This window comes from Megalops cyprinoides, chromosome 16 (genome assembly GCF_013368585.1).
Source record: "Megalops cyprinoides isolate fMegCyp1 chromosome 16, fMegCyp1.pri, whole genome shotgun sequence".
Classification (NCBI taxonomy): domain Eukaryota; kingdom Metazoa; phylum Chordata; class Actinopteri; order Elopiformes; family Megalopidae; genus Megalops; species Megalops cyprinoides.
The window spans coordinates 6,564,195-6,589,322 of NC_050598.1; the positions used below are offsets into that span (position 1 = coordinate 6,564,195).

At 42.8% G+C, this 25,128-nt stretch overlaps 3 protein-coding genes across 3 annotated transcripts; 2 read left to right on the forward strand and 1 right to left on the reverse strand.

The window, feature by feature from the left end:
• Window positions 1-437: 437 nt before the first annotated feature.
• Window positions 438-5,521, reverse strand: mpdu1b (mannose-P-dolichol utilization defect 1b). The gene is made up of 7 exons (XM_036548508.1): window positions 5,418-5,521; window positions 4,223-4,288; window positions 3,912-4,044; window positions 3,610-3,695; window positions 2,615-2,733; window positions 861-971; window positions 438-755 (listed from the first exon to the last, which is right to left on the reverse strand). The coding sequence occupies exons 1-7, from the start codon at window positions 5,518-5,520 to the stop codon at window positions 633-635; spliced, it is 741 nt and encodes a 246-aa protein (XP_036404401.1). The 5' UTR covers window position 5,521; the 3' UTR covers window positions 438-632.
• Window positions 5,522-11,964: 6,443 nt separating this feature from the next.
• Window positions 11,965-13,437, forward strand: mblac1 (metallo-beta-lactamase domain containing 1). Its single transcript, XM_036548982.1, has 2 exons — window positions 11,965-12,630; window positions 12,903-13,437. The coding sequence occupies exons 1-2, from the start codon at window positions 12,184-12,186 to the stop codon at window positions 13,149-13,151; spliced, it is 696 nt and encodes a 231-aa protein (XP_036404875.1). The 5' UTR covers window positions 11,965-12,183; the 3' UTR covers window positions 13,152-13,437.
• Window positions 13,438-19,392: 5,955 nt separating this feature from the next.
• zgc:172079 (uncharacterized protein LOC563398 homolog) lies at window positions 19,393-22,216 on the forward strand. Its single transcript, XM_036548754.1, has 5 exons — window positions 19,393-19,607; window positions 20,539-20,604; window positions 21,161-21,312; window positions 21,529-21,715; window positions 22,161-22,216. Exons 1-5 carry the CDS (start codon window positions 19,413-19,415, stop codon window positions 22,170-22,172), a joined length of 612 nt encoding a protein of 203 aa, XP_036404647.1. The 5' UTR covers window positions 19,393-19,412; the 3' UTR covers window positions 22,173-22,216.
• Window positions 22,217-25,128: the final 2,912 nt, after the last annotated feature.

Here is a 25,128-nt window from a genome sequence, read left to right on the forward strand (position 1 = left end):
CCTCAGACCCAAAAAAACAAAAGGAAAAAAAGAAAAACATTCAGCTGGTTCAGGGGGTCAAAGTTAAGGATAAATCCTGACTTGATCCAGGCCACAGTTTTAGCAATCAGCACACGGATGTACAGCTATAGTTGCCAAATTGATAGATTGGATGTGATTAGATGTGTTGCGCAGCTATGCCTGAATACAGCGTCCTGATTGCACCTGTATATGATGCATCTGCATTTGTGTTGTACTCTGTGCAAAGGAGCCAAAGCATGGAGGCAGAGACAGGAGAAGTGGGTCCAAGGTTAATGCCCTTGCAGGAGGAACGCATCAAGTCAACAGGAGAGGAGAAGGTCCGGGGTTTGGGTGAGAGTTTGGTCCTGGGCCTGGGTTTGGGTTTGGGACACTGCAATTTGTGTTTGTTTGTATCTGTGCGTGTATGTGTATGTGTGTGTGTGTGTATATGCATTCTTGCCTGAGTTTGACTGTCTCTGTCTGCATGTGCATGTGAGTGTATTTATATGAATATGTTTGTGATTGTTCTTGCATGTATGCATCCTGCAAGTGTGTGGACACGTGTGGGAGTGAGTGTTTGCATGTGTTTATATGTGAGTGTGCGCACGCGTGTGCGTGCGTGTCGGACATCTCTACTCCTCCTTCTTCTTGAGGGCGGGGCTACAGTTCCAGTAGTAGAGCACCTGGGCGGCGATGAGGCCGTTACAGCAGGAGGAGATGACGTACGTCAGGGCCATCAGCGAGTCCCCTGTCTCCTGCAGCGGGGGGAGGAGGACAGACAGCGTCAGTGAGACCCGCAGACACAGCGGAGCTCAGACTCCGACCCAGTTTCGCACCCTTCACCCCTGCGGACCACGTACCTGCACAGAGGTGAAGATGCGAGCCAGAGAGCCGGCGAACAGCAGGAAGACGGAGATGGCCGACAGCTGGCCCGTGTGGCCATTCCTGTAGTTGGTCCCAGCCTGGATGAGCTGCGGCGACAGCAGGGAACTCAGTGAATTGTGTGGAGTGTGAAATTATCACGGTCCTCTGCTCCAAAGGAGCTTCCATGTTACTTAATGACAATTAATATAGTTGCTGTTGCTGTTAGTCCTACTACTACTAGCAATGCTACCATTATAGCTTTATACAGACTGCCTGCTTGATGTAACATGAATGAAGTCACTCATTCACTGCAGCAATACCACTATATTATCATGCAAATTAACTCTGTTGAGAGCCCAACACGATTACTTCTCTCCAAACAGCACTGATGCCACGGGTCCTAACCCGACTGCTTGGTTTGGGGTTGTTCCCACCTCTCGCACCTCTTCGGTCTTGGCAACACTTATAATGAACAGCCCTGGATGCTGCTGTGCAGTCGTTCACATGAACGTGCACTCGGGGAGAGAGGAGGCGCTCTGTGCCTGCGTCCAAAGGACAGAACTCGCTCGCGGTTCAGACAAGCATGGGAGCTCTACTGGTGCAGGTTCAAAGTTGTTATACGGCAAAAACTGTGCAGGCCAGCTAGTTTTACTGTCATCGATGATGCATGCAGTCATTAACTAACCAATTGGAGATGATGCCTTTTTCCTAAATGTTCTTTTTTTGATCCACCCCTTGACTTTTGTTGCTCAATTTTAATGTTAAATTAGCTGTCATTGCTAAACCTGAAAGACTGCTGCTCTTTTTTTTGTTGCTTAAAGTTTTTTTACAAAACAGGTTGGGTTTTCGCCCCCAAATAAAACAAAACCTTTGGCTGTTTGCAACCTAGCAAGCTAGGTCTATCATATCATGCCTCTAGGCATCAAGCACAACTCATTAACAGAGCTGTAATATTTTCTAGGCCTTATTTCTCAACATGCATTCTGATAATTGTCCAGCAGGTGTCTCTGTAGCCAACCCCAGCAAAATTATCAAGAACTAATTAAGAATTTATCTTATTTATCTAGCTGATTAGTTAGGAGATCAATAAACAGGCAAATTATCTTAACCAGTTATACCTTGCTTCGTAAACAGCATGCAGAGACCTGGAGAGTGGAATATAAATGCACTGTTGGAGGCTGACACACTTGCAAGTTTGTTGTGCTTGCACAATGACAATAAAGTTCTTGAACCTTGAAAATGTCAAACACTGACTGACTGTGTGGAAAAGTACCCACAGTCAATACCTGTCATATAATTTATCCCCATGCATGCTGAGTCAGCTAAGTAAAGAGTGATAGACTGTTGCCAATCAGCAACATCACACAAGGACTTTCAAATGTATTTGATAATATAGTAAAATAACTGCACTGCTGTAATCAAAAGCAGCCATCTTCATTTGGGATGCTAATTGGTTTGGGATACAAGAAGTGATCTTGACCGGTACTGCATGGGAGGAAGGTGAAAATGCAGTTGAGAATAACAGTCAGGAATTACCCTACTCACATGACCGTAATCATTCATGAGCCTCAGTGCAGTGAACAGCCACTCGCTGCTACCCTTTTCAGGGGAGACCACCTACTGTGGCTGTCACAACTGATTCAAAGCCCTACGAGCACCAAGACATGGCCACAAAGCGTGTTTCGGTGCAGCACGAGTGAGCCCTTTGCATCATGGGGCATCGCAATGCCTGGCTCTGACTCTCACGTACCCGGCCCACGATGATAGCGGGCATGTTGGAGGCCTGCATCATCGTGACTACCGACAGCGGGGTGAGGGGAGACATGAGGAGAGTCACCAGGGAGAAGTAGAGCACGAGGAACACCAGTCCTACAGGAAAGGGCCAAAAAACAGACAGCCATTACTGAATCATCCTTTATGTCCTTTATCCTTTTATCATCCATCATGTTATTTAATGTTAGTATTTTGCCTGGCAGTGTTATCCTGGAGTCATTCTCTCGTTACATGGCTTTGACACATTTTAACACATGTACTGCCTGCCTAAACGGCAGTGTGCTAACTGAGATGTGGAACCAAAACCAAGTTAGCCGAGATTAGTTACATATAAGATCTGGGTGACTAGGCATTGGTTCCAGATCCTGGGTAGAGCTTGGCTGTTATATCCTTGCCTTGACTTTTCACAGTGCACTCACATGCATTTTTTTAACAAAATTAAGTTACTTTTCTAACCAGAGCAAAGAAAAAAAATGAACATGTACAAAAAATGTACATGCATAATCTGTGAAGGAAGTAAGAAAGCCAAATACTGAGTTTGTGCAAGGTAAGTGTTATGAAGGCTGCCACTCCCGTAACATCAACAGAGCAGCATAATGGCCAGTATTTAGAAGCCCCGACCACAGACATTTTACATTATGGCCAAACATTCAGGTCTTGCATTCCTTTCCTCCTGATTTCCTTGTGTAGATGATTTTGGTTGGGAAAGGGATGTTCCAGTGCTGTCTACAATGCCATGCTAAGTATGGATACTCAGCTTGGACCACGCCCCTTCAAGAATGTTCATGACGAGCCAGCAGATCAGAACACAAAGATTCAGCAATGACAGAGAGAGGACTTTCATTGTGAAACACAATGATCTGAATGCTTGCTCCATATATAGAGCATCTGCCATCTGACCTTGCTGACAGGGTTGAGGGAGCAGCTGGGGTCTGTTTCAGGTGTTCCTCAGTGATGGCACTGAGGTCCTACCTCTGATCGTGTTTCCCCCGTAGTGCTGGATAAGGAACCCAATGGCCACTGTCTGCAGCATGAGGAAGAGGGCTTCACCCCAGGCACTATACAACACATACAACCATGCGAGAGCAACAAAGAAAGAGAGACACACACACAATCATGACCCAGTCATCAAAATAATGCTGATTTCTACATTCTCTACAGCAGAAAGGTTCACCTGCTACATAACGAGTGGTACATTCTCCAAAGCAACTCTGGCTATAGCTTATGGTGACCATCGTGATCCCCCAGCTACATTTGGGGTGGAGGTTTGGTACCTGAAGGGGAAGCTGTGGGCGATAGAGTAGGCCATGGTGCCGGTGATGGCGAACAGCTCCAACAGGACGGAGTTGAAGCTCAAGCCCTCGGCACTCTTCGCACCAATCAACTTAAAGACCTGAGGCAGCTTCACTGAGGAGGGAGTCAGAGAGCAGAGCAGCAGTGAGGCCGCCAAACACACAGGGAAAGGCATGGAAAATGTTAAGAGTCAGGGAATTTTTTTCTGTGGAACGGTGACAATATACAGGGATGCAGGGACACAGAATGGGGGGGAAGGTGGATTGTAGACACACAGGCAACCTTTCCTCACCCATGACAGAGCCCAGTATGATCCCAATGCCCAGAGCTTTGCTCAAGACAATCTTCAGACATGGCACTGTGGAGAAGCAGAGACCCAAGTTAAAAAGAGACAACAAGTCCTTACTGACATATCACTCCATACTGTCACTACTGATATGTAGGATCACAAGAGTGAAACTCAGACCCACTCATTTAGCCTATCATATGTGCTAAGCTGCAAAGCTCCCTTATTAGACAATCCAAGTAAGCAAGCAAGGGTTTTTGATCACGCGTGTAAGTGTCGGCTGGCCAATTACAAACAGGGAGGTGAAACTTTGGAACCAATAAAGTGGTGCCCTGTGTGGTGGGCCCCGCCTCTAGGAACACTCTAAATCAGCTTTTCCCAAACCTCTCCTGGAAGACCCCTTGTCCTGCATGTTTTAGACCGCTCCCTGCTCCAACACAGCTGATTCAAATGATCAACTCGTTATAAACTCCTGAAGCTGTTTAATAACAAACTGATCATTTAAATCAGCTGCGTTGGAGCAGGGAGAGATCTAAACCATGTAGGACAAGGGGTCCTCCAGGAGAGGTTTGGCAAACGCAACAATTTCGTGCCTTTGCCGGCCGAAGTAAATCAGTAGTGTCCGCTTGCGAAATCATTTGGTATCAGTAAGTGATTATGCAAACTGAACTGTGTTTCCTGTTTAACTGGGAGATAATGGATGCAAAAATGGCTGGCGAACTTCTACCAAACTAGATGGGTAGTCCTGTATCTAACTACCTACATAAAATAATGATGTTTAGTGACATGCCACATTACCTAGAATGTATTTGCTCGATATAATGTATGCCACCTAGCTAGCTACCTGTTTACATGCATTTACGCCCTTTAACTCATGCAAACTAGTATCTGCTGGACATAATGTGTACTAACTAGCTGGTGATGTCTTTATGCCCAGTAAGTCATGCGCACGTAGCAGGGAGACAAGGGTCGACCTCTATAATATCTAGCTAACATTAGCCATCTACATGCACACCGTGTCATGCCCAAGAGACGTAGCTTGGAAGTCTAGCTACCGTTGCCGGAATATGACAGGTAGTTCACACAGCTAGTACATGTAGCTAGATTTAAACATTACGGCTGTACAGTGTAATTAACCTGTTAAACATGTTCATTGTTCTTTGTCGATCATATGAGTATTTGCGTAAAAGGCAAGCCTTACCATCCAGGAAATTGAAGTTGAGGAAAAACTCGTCGTAACATTTCTCGGGCATGAAATACGCTAATAAAATCCCTTTCAACGGATCCATCACGGACGTCGCCATTTTTCAGTGTGACGTGGCCGTATGGTGTGCTACAGGAATTGTCTTCCCTCTTACTGGAAACTAGGAGGAGTTGCGATAGTTCCGGAAATGCTTGCATAATGCATTATCCATAATAACTGGAACATGTACAGTATATTCGTATTAAAGAATGCCTACTTTTGGCTAATTGGTTTATATTTTATTTCATTAGTCTGTGTTGACGCGTTTATTTACTGTGTTACTGTACATCTATAAGCAAATAGGCAACACTTTGAATGTTCACATTAAGCTTTTTTTATTGATCAATGATTGTTTTGTAAAGACACCTGAAAACAGTCCTTTACAGAGAGAAACACATAAAAATATGGATATGTGACAGAAAAAATACTTCAGTACTTGAAATGATTATCAATATATATTAATGGAAATCTTCTGTTCCATGCAACAGGAGAAATGCAAGATTTATGCTGTATAAATCTTTCCTTGATTAAACTGTATGAATTGATTTCCTTCAATATCATATAAGTTTTTCCAGGTCTCAAATTTTACATTTACATTTTCTCATGTAGGAGATGGTCTTTTTCAAAGAGATTTACAAAAAAAAAAAAAAAAAAGCGCATTTAATAAAAAGTGCATTTAATAAAGTGCCGGGGATGACAGAACATATCAGACCTTAAGTATGTATTGTCACTCAGTAATAGAGAAGCCATCTTCTACTGACTCAGTTTAAGACATAGTTCATACAATCTATAGATGTGCCCTCACCTGGTACTTTCAATAATCTACTGATGTACCCTCAACTGGCACCTCCCAGATAACATTCACCTTCCAAATCACCACTAACACACATCATGTGCCGTAGACATGAATTTTTCAGCAGGCTGTAATTTCAGGTCTCACATTGGCCATGACTGGCAATTTATCTGGTGTCTTGACTCTGAGCGTGGTGACACCATCCAGACTGGCGAGTACTGGGTAGACCTTCTCCTGGAAAGTGTCAGAGAAGGTGTAAATGTGGGACTTGTCCTGGGCGTTGTAGAAGGACACCTGGCCCTCCTCGCAGTCCAGGTAGATGCCTACCACGCGGGGCTGGAGGGCGTCCTGGAGCCTGGTGTCAGGGTCTGTGCAGGCCCAGATGTTCCGGCTGCCCCGCCACAGGACCCAGTATCCCTGCGCTGGGCTCATACGGAAGCGCCCTTTCCTGGTGGCTGATGCTGCTGTCACGCCCAGCCTCCATCCCCCCACGGCAGACACCTCCACCTCCCAGTAATGCCTCCCCGTGGCAAAGCCCTCCCAGCCCAGCACGCAGGCCCAGGTGTCGAACCTTTGAGGGTGGTCTGGGGGGTTGCCCTGTTGGCTTGCCTCCTGCAGCTGCTGGTTCCCCTCTGTGAGGGTGAGCCAAGGGTGGCTGGTGTTGGGATCCAACTCTACTTTGACTGGTGCGGGCAAGAGACAAGTAAGCAGGCACAGGAGCTTTATAATGAGCAGGTGAAATACGTAAGAACCAAAACATACTGGTTGTCACAAGTTTCTGTTTCTGTGAATGCTATGTTTTACTATAAAAAAGAACCAAGAAAAAACAGTTCAAGGGCAGTATTCTGCAGAATATTTTTTTTTCAGTACAGGTGGTCTTCAATGTTTAAGCATATGAGTAAGAAGTATAGCATAATTGCAGCATTTTGAATGTCCAATTACATTTCTGTTGCTGTTCCTGTTTACCTGAAGCACTTTGTATCCACTGCCAAACTGAAAGAGAATAGAAAAAAGTTTTACCCAGAAGTCCAATCAACCAACAAAACTGAATGAAAATGTTAAAAGAATAAATGCTGGTCTCTCTTCTATAATACATGTCTGCCTCTTACCTGAATTAGGGATGTATCTTGGAGTTCCTGTTTTAAAAAGGACAAATAGATGAAGGAATAAAGTACTTTCAATGAATATCAGATGCATTCATATAAATCATTTGAGCTACATGCAGTACATCACTGTGGCCTACAGGAAGACATGTAGACATTTTCTGCCACTCACCAGCCTTCCACGCCCTCTGTTTTGTAGACAGCCACACTTTTGAAATATCCTCCTGTAGAAATGGAAAACAAAAATAGTAATCTGTCACCCACCAACCATTGAATTCAAAATCAACTTAACTGTGTTGTGTGGCTGCCATTAACAATGAGCTCTTCTTGTAACTATACAAAAATCGTCCCCCATTTTATCACATAAGTCTACAATTCCATGATTAGAAAAACTAAAAGGAAGAGGACTCTAGCTACAGCAGAGCACTTAAGCTCAGGTTGCACATTTTGGAAATCAAATCACGGAACTTCAAGTCCTCATTCCTGTCGTTGTTGCCATGTCTGGATATGCTGGATATGGATATGCTGTATGTACAAAATTCTTCCTGATTGTGACCCAAACAATGATGCCTGGTGTGCAGGAAAGGGGTGGCCACTTTGTGATCTCACCTCTGTGTCACGTGTAAGAAGAGACCAGGCGACAAACTCCAGCAGGGGCAGGACACCGGCCAGCTTCTCCTTCCCAATACTCCCAGGAGCCAAAATCTGCTTCAACTCAGCATCTGACAAACCGTAGCTCTGTATGATATCCATGCATACACACACACACACACACACACACACACACCACAATGACACAGGTCTGTTCCACCATCCACCACATGACCCAAAATTCCATATGATTCTAGCCTAAGCTTCATTAGCTTTATTTCTTTCTCATTTTTACTACTTCCTTTTCCATAATTCATTTTTTTCAGTTTTGGGTCACATTTTCGTCTTAGATGGTTGACAAGGCTCACTGTAATAATTGATCAGCAAATTAAGCAGAAAATGAACTGTAAAGGCTCCATGGTTCATTGAACTGTGGGCCAACTCCATGAAATCTAATCATCTTCTTGCCAGTTTTGACACAAAGTCTTCACTAGCAGAAGATGAAGAACTGTGTGAAGTGAAGTGACCTCTGCTCCTGCCTGCGGTGCCACCTGAAATCCCCTGACCTCTGAAACGTTCTGCAGCTCCCTTGCCCACTCCAGGATCCTCTCACTGTTCTTCTCCACAGGCCCAGCCGTCTCCTTCACCTTTGGCTCTGTCTGTGGCTCTGTCTGCCGGACCTCTGTCTGTCTGCTGTGCTTTGAGACCTGAGAAAAGTGACATCTAAATCAACTGCAGACAAACTTGACAAATTTTGATCACATGTCCGTTTGTAATGGCACATGCCAGTCAACAGGGAGCTACTTATGAACTGTGAGATCATCTGCTTTGATCATGAACATGCAGGACACCTGAGGTGTTTGTAAGAGATGGTGAAATGTATGATGTTTTGCAGCATGATGTGACAGTCAGGATTGTTCACCTTTTTTGCAGACAGTGTGCATGCATGTCTGTGTATCTGTTCGTGTGTGGGTATCTGTGTGTGTGTGTGTGTGTGTGTATGTGGGTATGGGTGTGTAGTTGTGGATGGGTGTGTGTGTGAGTGTGTGTGGGTGTGCATTGATCTCCTCACCTGGGGCAGGTTGTCCAGCTCCTCCGCCCAGCACAGGATGAGTTGCCGGCTGCTCTCCAGGCTGTGCTGAGTTTTGGGGCCCCCCTGTGCCCCTCTTTTCCGTCCCATCCGACCTCTCTTTCTGCCATGCTACAGCACAGGAATAACATTAATGAGAACCCCTCACCTTATACCTTAACACTCAAACCGTAACACTGAGCTGCATTGGGGTGGTCTCAGATAACACATTGGTAGATTATGAACCATTATGGAAGTGAAGTACGCTCAAAGGACAATTCAGCCACTGAGTGCTGTAATTAGAATTAAGAAAAAATAATGGAGGGTACAATGCTGATGTTCAGCTTGATTCTCTCTCCATCTCCATCTCAGGGTACCTTATTGATTGCCTCTACTTCCTTTTCCAGTGCTTTGATGAGCTGAATGCATTCGTCCAGGGAGCGGATCGGCTTCAGGCTGGGCTGTAGCGGTGGGAAAACACAAGCAACAGGGGTTAGCACTGTTTTCTGCCGCAAAGTCTTCATGTCTCCTCCTGATCTTCCTCACTCTCTGCCGTGGTTCAATGAGTGTTGCTTACCTTCTGGTCATTGAGCTTGGGCTTGTTCCAGGGCTCTGAGTGGCTTGCATCTATGGCCTCTGGGTCCCTCATCTGGAGAGGCCAGCTGTGGTGTTGAACTGGCTGCATTGTGTCTGGGACTGAGGGTAGGTGAGAGGGAAAAGAGTTTGAGAGGGCAGGAGAGAGTGAAGGAACAGAAAGAAGGGAACAAGGGAGTAAAGAGGAGGGTGAGACAGAAGAGAAAGAAAGGGGAAAAGAATTTATGTGGGATCAGAGAGAAAAGAGGAAGGAAGACTGTACAGGCAAATGTACAAAGGCACAGTGGCTAGCAAATAAAGAGAATGAAAATGGATATTTTGTCTGGTCAAGAGTCGCACAAACTGGAGAAATGTTCATTTCCTCATGGCTGGTAACCTCAAATTCTACAGAAAAGGTATTATGAGCAAAACCACAACGGCATTAGCTTGGATCTATGGACAATGCTGACCTAGATCATAAAAGAAAAGCATAAGCAACAAAGAATACAAAGGGTGTTGCAACAGTACAAAGGTGAATTCTGTCTTCCTTATTGTCGTTGCTGAAAAATTTCTGGTAGTTTCCTAACAACAATTTATATTTCCAGGAATAATACAAATTATACAAATTCTTTGAGCAAAATTGACCAGTTTCATTACAAAAATGCAAGAAATTAATGTGATTAAGTGCTGTAATTAGAACTGACTGTATTGCATATAAGTTTGAAGTATTTCTCAAGGTTATTGTTATGTCACATCAAAAAGAGATCACTTTACAACAAGAAAAACACATAAGGATAGGGTTTACAAAACAGTTTGCCAATAATAAGGCTGACAGGTGACCTCCAAACTTTGAAATATGTCATTAGTTAATGTAACTTTTATCATGAGGTCATTCTGTTTTTCCTGCCTGAGACTAGAATATTACTGCTCTCCTTGCTGAAGAAAGTCACCATCGTTTCCGATTAAAACATTTGGTTTCTACTGAAAATGCTTTTCAAAGTTTAGTTTCACATACCTGCATAGGTCAGCTCCACACACCCGTATTGTTGAACGTGTACTTTCAATAGGTGAAGTCTGTGCGGACTTTTGGACTTTTTACAACATCAGTTACATGGGGTAAAGATCAATTGCGTCAAGATTTGCCTCAGACATGTTAGGACCTGAAGCATGTGATCTGAGTCTTGCTTTAAATCAAGAAACTCTTTTCTACTGTTGATTATCATAGTTTCAGTACTTCACCCATAGTACTGAAATAGACATGCCATCCTAATGTAGCCTTATGTATCCATTAGCTGAAGCTGCACAGGGATGGCTTTGGGTAGCGCTTGGGTGGGACACTTCATGGAAAAAAAGGTTGCTGCTGGAAATGGCCTTGGTAAACCAGCAGAGGGTACTCTTTCCACTGGAAAAGTTAAATCAAATGCCCTTGAAGGGGTGCTGCACTGTAGGAGATGCCATTCTTTGGTAGAGATGATGAACCCACCACTTAGGTCACTGTGGGCATCCTGTGGCACTTATTGAAAGGTTAGGGGTGATAAGCCTAGTGTCCAGGGTCAACTTCCCAAACTTGCTCTATATACCTCTCTGCAGCTGAGTCGCAATGCAATCCTTTGGAGTCCCTGTCCATATTAATTCACCAGCACACGTGAATTGCTCTCAGCTGAATTTCCTTCTTAAATAAAATAGTATTACATCTTTTAGCATTTCTAAAAAACACATCATTTACCCTAAGTATGTCAGGGCTTTAGAATTCCAATCTGATTAGATTTTGGTAGAAATGTTGTCATAGTGATCAAAGAGCAAGGTTTTCTCTTTAAGTTTTAACTTTAAGGTCTCAGATGTTCATTTTAAAAAAGGGAGAAAACACACATATAGATGTTATCCAGTGAAAGGAGGAAAACAATGGTTGTAAGACTGTGTCGTGACTACAAAATCAGTAAATAAAAAAACCCAAAGATTTTAATAATGGACAAGGACAAAACACAAAATAAAGTGTTGTATGTGCACATGTGTGTACAAATGAGATACAAACCATTGTTGTTTCTAGAAATCAATAGGAATGTTTTAATAGGTAGCTCAGTTCTTATCTCTTTCTCCTAAACATTTTTATTATGATGAAGAGTGGCAGAATTAATTCTGAATTATTTTCTGAATTCCAAAAATATTAACCTATAAATATGTGTTAAAATATGTGTTAAAAGACAATATATACTGGTTGAATTGAATTAATTTACATTTTTCAATTCATCTGTGTTACAATTCCCATCATCACCATTGGAGGGCAATATAAGCAAAAGAAATAAACGCGTTTGGGAAGGAAGTCTGTCCCTCTTCCCGACCCGTCGCAATGTGGATTCAAGAAAAAATTGTCTACATTAGAGCGCATGAAACCAGAGAAAATTAGGTTGCTCTTGAACATTGAATATACAGCAAGTGTTGAGGTGTATCTTGCAACCCCCGGTTAGGCATTGTTGATTTAATTAAACTGGAAAAACTTCGCTAGTTTGCTGAATCACCTTAAGTGAGATGACAGAACGTTGTTTTCCCTACCTATGAACAACCTAATAAGTTACACTCCTGGTTATCAAGTTAGCTATGTCAAGCCTTCCTCCGCTTGAAATGGACCCTACAGAGAAAAGGAATTCATGCTGTGCCTTCAGAACTGAGCCATTGGCCACTGGACCAGAAATCGCGGGTCAGCCATACAGTGTCTCTATACTAAAAGAAGGTTACTGCCTGGCCCAGCCGGATGGTTCGACACGGGCAGACGGCACTATCTCGCTGCTGCAGGGACCAAAGACAATTCTGGTGGACACTGGGGGTCCGTGGGATCGAGACTTTCTTCTGGGTCGGTTGCGGGAGAAAGGGCTTGAACCAGATGACATCAGCATAGTGGTGGGCACCCACGGGCACTCAGATCATGTTGGGAATCTGGGGCTCTTTCCTGGAGCGATGTTGGTCGTGGGGTGCGACGTGAGCCAGGGGGACCGATACCTTCCCAACCAGCTTGCTGAGGGACGACCATACCCCATTGATGACCATGTGAGCTTGTGTTAATCCTTCGGGGAAACGCTGTTGTTTGCAGGTTGTTTTACTGCACAACGGAGATTGATTTTGAGGCATGACAAGACCTTATCATAAATAGAAAAACACAATATGTGATGATAAGTAAAAAGAACAGTAAATATCATCTAGATACATTTTCTGTGTATCATACTTGCTATATCATTGGTATATGTTAATATTTTTGACAGCCAGTATCCAATTTCTGCTTTTTGGCTTTCTTAAATGCAGTGTTCTTTTTTCTCCACCAGGTGTCAATAATTCCCACTCCAGGCCACACAGGACGAGACGTAAGCGTGTTGGTAAAAGGAACCCCAGTGGGCACGATGCTGGTGGCAGGGGACCTGTTTGAGCGCTGCGCTGATGAAGACACCTGGCGGGAGCTCAGTGAGAACCCGGTGGTGCAGGAGGTCAGCCGGCAAGAAGCGCTGCGGATCGCTGATGTCATCATCCCGGGACACGGAGCGCCGTTCAGGGTGTGCAGGGATCTGGGGGTCTGAGAACTGACAGAAGGCACTGAACCAGGGGCTACAGTGAAGGAGCAGGTAGACAGGCTGTGGGCTCACTTCCTGTTTCTGAATGAGCTCAACCTCAGTCACTCACATCAGTCTGATACCATTAGCCCTTTTCATACTGTGTGTGAAATCCAATATGCTGGCAATTTGCCCCTGTCAAAAAGCTGGCTTTACCCTCCCTCTGCTCACTCTCTGCAGTGTCCCATTCACATTATACTTGGCAAAGCCACATTTGTGAGAAGCGAACACAACGCCGTGGAAACAAGGAAAACAGCGCTGTGGACAGCTATGCTGTATGTCCTCCATTCCTGCGACTGGCCTAATGGGACTGGGACTTGGGAGCACAAGTCACCCTGTTCAGTCACAGGAATCACTTTTGACACAATGACAATGTAGCTAAATGATTGACAGATCATGCAAACCCAGGTCTTCTGGGGAGCACTCTGAAGTCCATCTAGTCCTGAAGGACCTGTGGAGTGCTGAATCTAAAGGAGTGCTGTGAACTTTGCTTTGATTTCGACACAATTTTATCTCTGAACCAGTCCCTTTAATGTTATTTTATGGACAGGGCTGATTTCAGGGTTATTAATTTCACCTGATGTTTGATATTTTACAGTTGCCATATGTAGTGACCACACCTTGCATAGTGGAGGTGGGGTACTAAGCCTCACTATACTGTACCTACAAAGGCGTATTGACTCATGTACATCCTGAAGATGGGAAGTAACTAGGCAATGACTGGAATACTGGTGAAGACTTAGGTAAAGATACTGTAGGTGATCCAGAAGAATAATAATTTTGTTCTGCAGTTACTATGAAATGAATACATGTGTATAGTACAATAACGTACATATTGAGAGGAGGGAAAGATATGTCCTTTGTCCTGTGTAGCTGCTGTTGCCTGGCTACTAAAAATAGATTTATCAGGCTTACACAGCAGTGTTTTAGTCATTGAGGCAGATATCAGGACTGTTTATTGTTGTTCAAAAGAAGGCATAATTTATTAAGGGACAATGTGAAAACTCATGCAGGATATTTTTTATTTTTTGTGTGGCCAGGAATGGAGATCAGATTTTTTGTACAAATTACCTCTTTTGTTTTCCAAAATTGAAGGCTCTCATTAAAATAATTAACATCATGAATTAAACATTGCAGCAGTCTGGGTGGTGTCATTTTTGCTGACTGCGCAAGAGACCGGAAATAGGCGCGGTGCTTCATCAAAATAAAAATCGAGGGTCAACTGCTACGTCACAAGCTGTGCCAGAGACAGATCGTGTCATAGGTGAGTGCGTGGGAACGGCGGTGGCAGGTACAGCGTTGGAAAAAACAAATTGTAGGTGACACTGATGTAAGGGGCTATAAAAACACGATGACGATGAGGGCTGCGCCTTGCTTTGTGTGGACATCCCGACTCCTCTCTCAGCATGTTCCTTCTTGGCAGCTGTGTCATTTCACCTTGTCGTAATTTCCCCCAAACTCCTCTGATCTCTGATTCCTCTCTTTTTTCTGCCTGTGTCCCCCTGTTTTAAGTGAGAGCATGTGTTTTTTTCAACAGTGTTCAAGGCGAATAAAAATCAGACACCACTGCTTGTGCCTTTCATCGGCTGTGTACCACCCCAAAACCATGCCTTAATTTAAGATCTGGCACAGGAAAAGCTTTGCTGAATATCCAGCTGCATTCTGCACTTACACTATCATTCTGGATGTGTTGGTGAAAAGTTTTTAAGATTAGGTAACAGTCAAATGAGAAGGGTAAGATGAGACAGGTCAAGTGTCTAAGTACATTATGGTGTGAGGCCCATGAGAGAAATCTATAGTGTATAGGTATCTCGTTCTTTTACAAAAATCGTTATTCTCATGGGCAGAGTCACACAGTGCGCTACAATGAGGTTGAACAGAGAGGCTTTTGTAGATAAGATTACAGTCTACATCATGTTAGATATTTGCCAGTGTAAATTTATCAAACACAGACATGCACATATGAATGACTTTCAGTTAAGCCAAAAGCAAACGTTTTCATCAAAATGTAAGTGGAACCCTCTTCCAACAGTTTTACCGCCATTTCAGTTCTTGGCACATCCCTTTGTTCTCTACGAAGGGACCCATAAATCCAGTAAAGTGGCCTCATGGAAAGAAAATTAGAATTTTACTACAGGGGTTTGCCCACTGATACTGTGTCCCAAGCTTCAAAGCATGGACCTCGATGGCTGTTTATGGTCCCTGTGGTTGTTATCAATGTCTGTGTGAATTATTGCTCCCTTCCTACATACAGCATTGAAAAGAGTATCAGAGGACCCACCAGGTGATGCCGGAGAAGCAATGCACATAGAAACACACTTGACCTTTGAGCCCGCAGTCAGTTCAGTGCTTATCAGTGCCTGCTTTAGTATTCTAGGTAACAGGGCCCAAAATACCTTGCTTTATTGATTTGCACCGAGACACCATACCTCTACTCAGGAACATCACCCCATGTCATTGAGCTAATACAATGGTTAGTTGTATTAGCCAGGGTTTAAATGGGTGGTGGAACACCTATCTTATGGTTAAGTGTGCTACATCTGCATGGAGCATGTTTCAATTCATCTCTCATAATTTAGACATACAGTATTACAGACCTAAATTTGTAGTAATTACATAATACTTGTCAATAAATCATTAAATTAAAAGGTCACAGGTTGCTCAGTTGGAAAGGGGCTGTTCTCAGGGTTGAGAGTCACTTGGTAACAATGACTGGGAGCTGAGAGAGGTTGATCATGTTGGCTTAGTTTCACCAGGGATAGGGGTTGGTAGGCCCGTCATGGTTCCCTCTTCACGCCTCTCTCATGGCCCCCTACAACTGATCTGGTACCTGTGAGTTGCTCAGATAATGTCAATTGTAGTAGTAGAATTAACAATTATCAAGAAGTTGGATGACAAAGGAGGAAACCATCCCCTTACTCAAAATAAGAATAAGAAGAATAAAAAATACTTTATTAATCCCGAAGGAAATTGGAGGGTCACAACTGCACCATCCGGCACACATCAAAACAACAAAGAATAAATTGAATAAAATAAATAAGAGGTATAAAATACAACAAATAGAAAGAAGTTTGTGCAATTATTTGAGTTATCGTGCAAGTTATCGTGCATGTGCCATGATAATATACATAGTATAAAATGAATTATGAAGCAAGAATAAATAAGGGTAAGGTTATTGCTATTATACAGTATGAAGTGCAGTAGAAAACAGTTATTGTTGTACAATATGCAAAACAATGATAACTGTATAGTGCAAATCCTGACCAGATGGCTAGAGAACAGTTATTGTCCCATGTGCAATGATTATGTGTGTGTGTGTGGGGGGGGGGGGGCTAGAGTGCTAGAGTTTTCAACTTTAGACGAGCTGACTTTATTCAGATGCGTGATTATACAAGGAATATAAACTTGGTACCTCTTCTAGATGGTAAAACTGTGAAAGAAATGTGGTGCATATTTAAAACGATTATTCTGGATGTACAGCGTAAATTCATTCCACAAGTGAAAAAAGGGAAGCTGAAAAAGAAGCCTCCACAGTGGATAAATAAGTCCTTACCGCACAGTTTGAAACAAAAAAGAAAATTATTTAGAAAATACAAGTTGGAGAGCTCAGAGAGTAATAAGATTGAATACAGTAATATGCGAGCTCAAGTTAAGAAAAAAATAAGGGAAGCTAAAAGGTGTTTTGAAAGACAGATTGCACTAGATGCAAAGAACAACTCTAAACGCTTTTTTCAATACAGTCGAAAAAGGATAGTTAAGGATGAAATAAGAGGTATAAAAAATAAGGATGGAGTTATGGTTTATGATAACAAAGCTATTGCTGATACACTAAACAGTTACTTTGTGGAGAGTTTCACTAGTCAAGTGCTTTCACATATGCCTTCAGGTGCAGTCAGTTCTCAGAGACTTATGGAGGAAATTGATTTAAATGATGCAGAAGTACTAGATAAACTTCAAAAACTTAAAACAAATAAGCCAGCAGGCCCTGATGGAATATATCCAAGAGTTCACAGGGAACTAGCAGAAGTGGTTTATAAGCCTCTGACAGTTATTTTTAAATAATCCCTTAAAACTGGAGAAATACTAGATGACTGGAAACATGGCGGTGTAGTACCCATCTACAGAAAAGGAGACCCGACTGATTCTGGAAATTATAAGCCTGTCAGCTTAACTTGTATCACATGTAAATTACTGGAATCCATCATTAGAGATAGTTGGAATTATTCCTGGAGCAAAATGGTATCTTAAATGATAGCCAACATGGTTTTCACAGAGGGAGGTCATGCTTAACAAACCTCCTGGACTTCTTTGAGGAAGCTACAGCATGTTTGGACTCAAACCAAGCTTATGATATTATCTATTTGGACTTTCAAAATGCATTTGACAAAGTACCGCATGAGAAGCTCATTTTGAAAATGAAAACTGCAGGCATTACAGAAGCTATCACTGAGTGGGTTCGAAGTTGGTTGTCTAGTAGAAAGCAGACTGTAACTGTGGGAGGAATTGTATCAGAGCAGGGTCCTGTACGAGGTGGAGTCCCGCAGGGATCGGTGTTGGGGCCTTTGCTATTCTTTTTATACATAAATGATCTTGATGCAGAGGTTAGTAGTAAAATAGTAAAATTTGCAGATGATACAAAACTAGGGGGTCTAGCCAACAGTATAGAATCAACTAAGATAATACAGGAAGACCTAAACCTAATCCAAAAGTGGGCAGATACCTGTCAGATGACATTCAATTTAGATAAATCTAAAGTCTTGCATGTGGGAAATAAGAACCTTAGACAAGACTACTTCATAGGGGAAAAAAAACTAGAATGTGCTCAATTTGAAAAAGACTTGGGAGTAATAGTTGACCCAAGCTTAACAGGACCTAGGCAGTGTGCTGTAGCAGTAGAAAAAGGCCAGCAGGATGCTGGGATATATAGCCTAAAGTATTGAGTTTAAATCTATATTAAATCTATTAAATCTATATTCAATCTATATATTGAAATTATACAATGCTTTAGTCAGGCCTGACATGGAATACTGTATGCAGTTCTGGGCACTGCACTATAAGAAAGATATTGAGGTTCTTGAAAAAGTTCAAAGAAGGGTAACTAAATTAGTTCCTGGCATTAAATATAAAAGCTACGAAGAAAGACTCAAGTTACTTAACCTATTTAGACTTAGCAAGAGGAGGCTTAGAGGTAATTGAGGTTTTTAAATTTATAAAAGGACTCAATAAGGGTAACTACAATACATTTTTAGGGTGAGTTCAGTCTGTAGAACAAGCGGACATAAATGGAAACTAGTTAAGAGTAAGTTCCACACTGATATGAGGAAATATTATTTTACACAAAGAGTTATCAATGCATGGAATAGGTTGCCAAGTCATGTCCAGACTTGATGCAGTTTTGGATACTCTTTAATTGAAATGGCAAGCTTAGTTGGGCCGAATGGCCTGTTCTCGTTATAATATGTTCTTATGTTCTAAATAACAACACATACACACACATCCATACACAGTTAAAAAGCAGGATGAAGTACTTTGAGGATTTATACAGTTTCCACAGTGGGAGGTCTCTGTGCTTTTTCAGATTTCCCAGAGCCTCCCAGGCTTAATAGCATTTTTCTTGAATTTTGATCTAGATCCTTGTGGCCCAGCATAACTTGTAGCTGTTACTACTTGATGTGAGTTGAAGTGAAAAAAGATTATGACCAGATAGGCTTTAGGAACTGTCTCGTTGGTCGTGTTCATCCCCACTCTGTGCGCCCGTGTCTCCTGGTGATGACACCTGCTGTTTGTGCTTTCCCCTGCATCCCCACAAACCCCTGTTCTTTCAGCCAAAGACTTAACAATCTCCTTTACAGCCTGCCCTGATAACGTGCGTGACAATCCGCTATCAGGGCCTAGTGATGAGGGGCAATTTGGGCTGGTCTCGCCACGACTTTGAGCCCACCCACTTCTGTCTGACGCACAGACTTCTGGATATTTAAGCTCTCACCCCGTTCTGTTTTCAGCACCGTACCAGACAGGCAGAGCGACACAGCAGGGTGAAGAGTCAGGTTGCTTTACCTCAGATACTTTTTTCTTGTGGAGTGCAGAAGAACACCAAGCTCTCCGTACGGAGGATTAAAAAATAAAACAAAGAGGAGAGAAATCTGTCTTTTTTCAGGACTCCCCCCCACTCCAGGCTGACACCGACCTCCGAAAGCTGTGTGTGAGACCACCGAAAGTGCTGACACCATGTGTACAGGGAAGTGCGCAAAGTGCATTGGGGTGATGCTGTACCCTCTGGCACTTGCCTGTATCGTGTGCAACATTCTGCTCTTCTTCCCCGACTGGAAAACCGGATTTGCAGAGCAGGACATGAAGGGGGAAGAAGACCGGATCACGAAGGAGGTCAAGTACATGGGAGGGGTCGTTGGAGGGGGCATCATGGTAAGTTCAGCTCCACCACCATGGTGTGAGGTGCCTTAGGCCAAGCCTAAGGGAAGTGTTTTGGCAGGCCGTGGCAAATATTTATTTCTGGACTTCTACAAACAAGGTCTGCGAGGGCCACTGGCTCAGTGTGAGTTTTGTGCTTCCTGCCAAACACTTGTAATTTTCATTCACTCATTTTTTATTTCATTCATTCATCATCAAATACTTACTGTTGACATCCAGAGAGCACAAAATCATTTAGATTTAGTAATTTAGCCATAGTCATTTAACAGACAATTTTTTTCAGAGCAACTTACAAAAAGTCAAGGTTAGGGTATGAGCAGAGACTATAGATACCAAATCTTAAGAGTCACAATCTGATAGTACAAGTCATAACATAATGTGCCACACCCTGTTGAGCACCATAGTAGTTTCAAGGGGAAATCTGAGGAACCAGTAGATGTATTTGAGGATATCCTATGAATGCTGAGACTTTAGGCTTTTAAGCTCCAATTATATGCACTTGTGAAAAAATGAGTTACAAACTGATGCTGTTACAGAGAAGAGGGATGAGTACTCAAGTACATTTTATCACCATTGACCTGTTTAATGTTTAATTCTCACTTCCTCATGTTTCCACGAAAGTCATTCAGTGAATTCAGGGGTTGTTATTGACTTTGCTGCCCTTGTGCATTAAGGCATTTCAAAATAAGAGTATTGCCACCTATACCTTGACTGTTACCCTTCTCTCTGTGAGTAAATGATCTAAGGAATATCACATAAACATAACACAGTATACTGAAATAACTATGGGAAGTGGAATGTTGTGCTGCTTCTCGGGCGAGATTAACAGTTGATGACGTGAACCAGGGAAAACTGTCAGTGATTCTAGTCTTTCCCTTTCTCTCTCTCTGTCTCCCCTTTTTTCTGTGTCGTGCTTGTGCTGTAGGTGTTGGTCCCTGCCATCCACATCCACCTTACCGGCAAGCAGGGCTGCTGTGCCAACCGCTGTGGGGTGAGTCCACTACACCATGGGGCATGGGGGTGGGACTGGGGCCATACCACTGTGTAGAATCAACTGCAAATAAGTTGCTCATGTCAGCATTGGCTACGGAGTACACTCCCTTCCTCTGTCATGGAACGTGGTTGTCACACCTGTTGTGGCTGCACTTACATGTAAATTTTCCTGCCCCCAGATGGTGAGACAGGTGTATTGTAGAAAAGGCCTGTTGTCTTGATATTTAGATTTAGCCCTATGGTGCTGGAGCCAGGCTGACTCATTACATTCACATTCTGGGTGGCTCTGCAGGGTTCCATCAATGACAAAGTGGTATTATACACTTATAAAAATTGTTAGGCTTAAAACCCAAGTATATGACAGTTTTTATGAGGGGAGCAGAGCACATTACGCAAAGATACAGAAAATGCCTCTTGTGATGAAATTAGACCTAATCTTTGAATGTTTTAAGTGATCAACACACAAATTAAGGATATTTCTCTTTGTCTTCCTGTCATGCGGCTTGTCTGTCTGTCTACCTCTCCTGCCGCTGTCGTCTCTGATGTTTTTGTAGATGTTCTTGTCCATTGGGTTTTCCGCCATGGGGGTTGTGGGCGCCCTCTACAGCTTCATCGTGTCCATTCTTGGTCTGGTCAATGGGCCCACCTGCTTGTACAGATCTGAAGAGCTTTTGATCCCGCTGTGGGGGACACCGTTTGCAAACAAGTAAGAGACACCTGTCCTATATCATATCAGTTCATCTATATCATATATATAAATTCCTGTGCACATGAATTCATACATATCGTATTATATATGATATCAAATAAGAGACAGAATAAACAATTTAACCAGTGTTGAATGAGGAAAAGGACAGATGACTGTGATGAGCCGCCGTGGTGCACATGCTGTTTGTGAGCTCACTGATGTGTCTGCCTGCAGCAATGGGAGCTACCTGGCTGACCCAGACTCCTGGAACCGCTGCCTGGTGCCCAAGAACGTGGTGGAGTTCAACGTCATCCTGTTCTCCATCCTGCTGGTGGCCAGTGGCCTGGAGCTCCTGCTCTGCAGCTTCCAGATGGTCAATGGGCTGTTCGGCTGCATCTGCGGTACCTGCAACAGCAAGGGGGTAAGCTGCCGCCGCCGGCCCGCCTGCATGTCACCCGTCTGCACATGACCTGCATGGTCTAACCATGCCCATGAAAGGAGGGAGCACAGCAGTACCACCCTGACACAATACTGACTGAGGTGCACAATGGTTTCCAGTGTGTAATAGCCTTTCAGTCTTACACTGGGTATAGACGTCCTCAGATCCCCTCAGATCCCCTCCTGCAGAGTGAAGCTGAGGCGAACGTAACTGTAAAGGATTCTCTTCTTCTACAAATCCCCTCCCATTCTCAGAGCATACTGTTGCCTGTGGTCGTCATGCAGCAACTGCTAGCTACAAACACACTGTGAAATATTCTGTAGTGGACAATCATGTGTGAAAAACAAACAGCGGGTACACACAGTTCACTGCATGAAGCATGTACACATTGTGAAGCTGTAAACCACATCTGTTATTCCTTTTACAGCAGTCAGCATAACCTCAGCTGCTGTGGTCTGAGCAGAGAACCAAGATCACTCCAATGTCAGCAACACAAAGCCTGTGGCCTAAGACAGAAGTGCATGCAACTTTTTTCATACAGGAGTGTATATTTAATACCAATTGCCTGATGGGGGCACTGTGGTGCACTTCCGTTGTTTAATTCACTTGCTATAAAACATCACATGGAAACTGATATGTTATATTATACTGATATGTACTGATATTTCTTCTATGGCAGAAGCAGCATGCCTTTGAAAGTGTGTGTGCATGGAATTATGCTGACATGCTCTTGATTGCAGAGGGAAAAAGTAATATCAAACAGTACAACCATTGTTGTACAACAGAAGCAGTATGCCTTTGAAATTATATGTGCATGGTATTATGCTGATGTGCTCTTCATTGTAATGGGAAAAAGTAATATCAAATATTACCACCATTGCTGTTGGATTTATGTTTTTGATGGGAACATATTTATAATAGAATGCACTGTTCACAAATATCACTGACTGACTCACTATTATGACTAATAATTGTTAAAAATATTACTCATGTAGTGGTTATTTTTTATTTTATTTAATAAAGGACTGTATAAAACACTGTACATTAAAAAATGTTTTCTTCTGTTTTTTTAGAATTTACCTGAGGATATTTCTTGATTAAATAAATGAAAATCAAAACATAAAAGTTCATTTTACCAACGTTTTTGCAGGTTTGCGCAGGTTTCAACTGATTCATAAAGAAAGGGTCTGTGAGAGATGGGGGTGATGTGCACAAACAAAGACAAAGGAATGAGGCCCTTTTTAATAGTATATGTTAAGTCGGTAAGATATATGTAAAGCTTGGGTGTGTGCTCAGAAATAAAGCAGGCCATATGTTAAAACCAGTTTGCCTTGATTTGTTTTCCTGTTTCCTGTTTCTGCACCTGTGTGACTTCATTCCTGTCTCTTACAAGGGGGTTTTGGCCCACAAAAAAGATCTCTGCCTGAATCCCCAAGCTAGGTGAGTTTGGTAAAACCTCCCATTTCGGATGCTACAGAAGAAACCGATGGTCTGTTTTAAAATTATTTACTCTCTTAATTGTGTTTATTTGCAGTAATCATACAAACATATGAGGGAGCACTTGTATGTTACTTAGACATGCTTTCCATGTCTAAGGCCTTTCCACATTCCTTTACTTGTTTGTGACAGCTAAGTCAATGCTGAACTTGAAAGCAGTGAGGTCCTAGAGTCCTAGAGCTCCCCACAGAAGTGTATAAAAGAGCTGTGACCGTCAAGACTTGATTGTAGCCTTCGGAAACTACTTTTGGATTCTTCTACTTGAATCGGTCATCAAAAACCAAAATGAAAACCAGAAAACTGTCTTTCACAGAAAGACTCATTTTGAAGATGAGATCAAAGAAACTTACCATCAGAGAAATTGATAAGAATTTTGGCATTGGAAACTGTTAGAGGAGTCACCAAACTGAAAACAGTATAGTATAGTGGGAGACAGAAAAAAGTTGAATAAAGTTTGAAGTGTGAAGAAAACCTCCCAAATTACTATCAGAAAAATCAATAATAAGATCCAGAGCATGGGGTGCAAATGTCAAGTACCACAATCGACTGAAGACTTCACCAGGAAAAACACAGACGCAACACTGCAATGTGTAAGCCCCTCGTCAGTACCAAGAACAGATAGGGCAGACTAAAATTTGTAATGAGATACCAAGGTGAGCCACAGGAGTTCTGGAACATGGTTTTATGGACAGATGTGACTAGAACAAGAAATTAAAGTCATGGAAAGGCAAAAGTGTGGGAAACACCAGGGACATCCAATGACCATAAGCATGCCACTTCATCAGTAAAGCATGGAGGAGAGGGTGTCATGGCTTGGACATGTGTAACTGCTTCAAGAACTGGCTCAATTAAATAAAAAAACACCTAGATATAAAGGTTGGCCTTCTGAACTCCCAGTAATTTGTGTTATCTGAATTTCAATTCCTTGTGTATACAACTGAAAAACACCAGTTAGATTTACGGACCTTCTGACAATTATGTTTTTTTTTTTTTTTTTTTTTTTACGGACTGACCTTAAAGTGACAGACGGTTAGCAACTGCGATACCCCTGCAAGCGTTCTCACAACACAGAGAAACTGAAAGGTATGTGGTACGGTAGATGTATATGGAATGGCAACTTTTTTCAACAACAGCAATAAAGTAATGTGATATCCCTAATAAACAAAAACGCGTTGAAAGACCGCTCTTGGTGAGCATAGCGACACTGAAGAGCAAGAGAGGACAGGAGAGTTGTTTCTCTGCATGCTTTCACATTTGTTCCCGTGATAAAGTCCGGTGTCTAAAGCACACCACGCGGATGCCTCCGCGATGCCTCTGCCTATTTCCGGGATTAAACTCCTTGGACTGGAGCGTAATGTGATTTCCTTGTTCTGTCAGTTGTGTGGGCTACGTCTCTAAGCTATTTCATACCTTACAAGTCCTCCACGGTTCAGTCCCCGTGATGGGAAATTGGGGATAGACCTTCTGGACCACAGGACCACAGGTGTATGTGTTCGCCAGTCAGAAACTTCCCTTCGTTTATTTCAGACGTCATCATGCTCGGAGACGGTCCTCTTCTGAAAACACGAAGAATACCTAAAATCACCGGAAACACCAGTTTCTGCGGGCTAGGTAAAACACAGCTCAGCTACGCCTACACTCTACCCCCCGTTGAAGACTGGGATTCACTAAAATTACAACTCCATCAGCACTTAACTTTCATTACGTTACTGTTATGCCATTACATTGCAGTTGATTAGCAGACACTCTTACCAAGGGTTACTTGCATTGCTCACGACATTACGTTATTCATTTATACAGCTGGATATTTACTGAGCCAGTTCGGGAGTCACACCAGGCATGGATCACTTCTCTTCTTCGCAGACAGCTGTTCTTTTCATTGCATTTTGAAACACGCC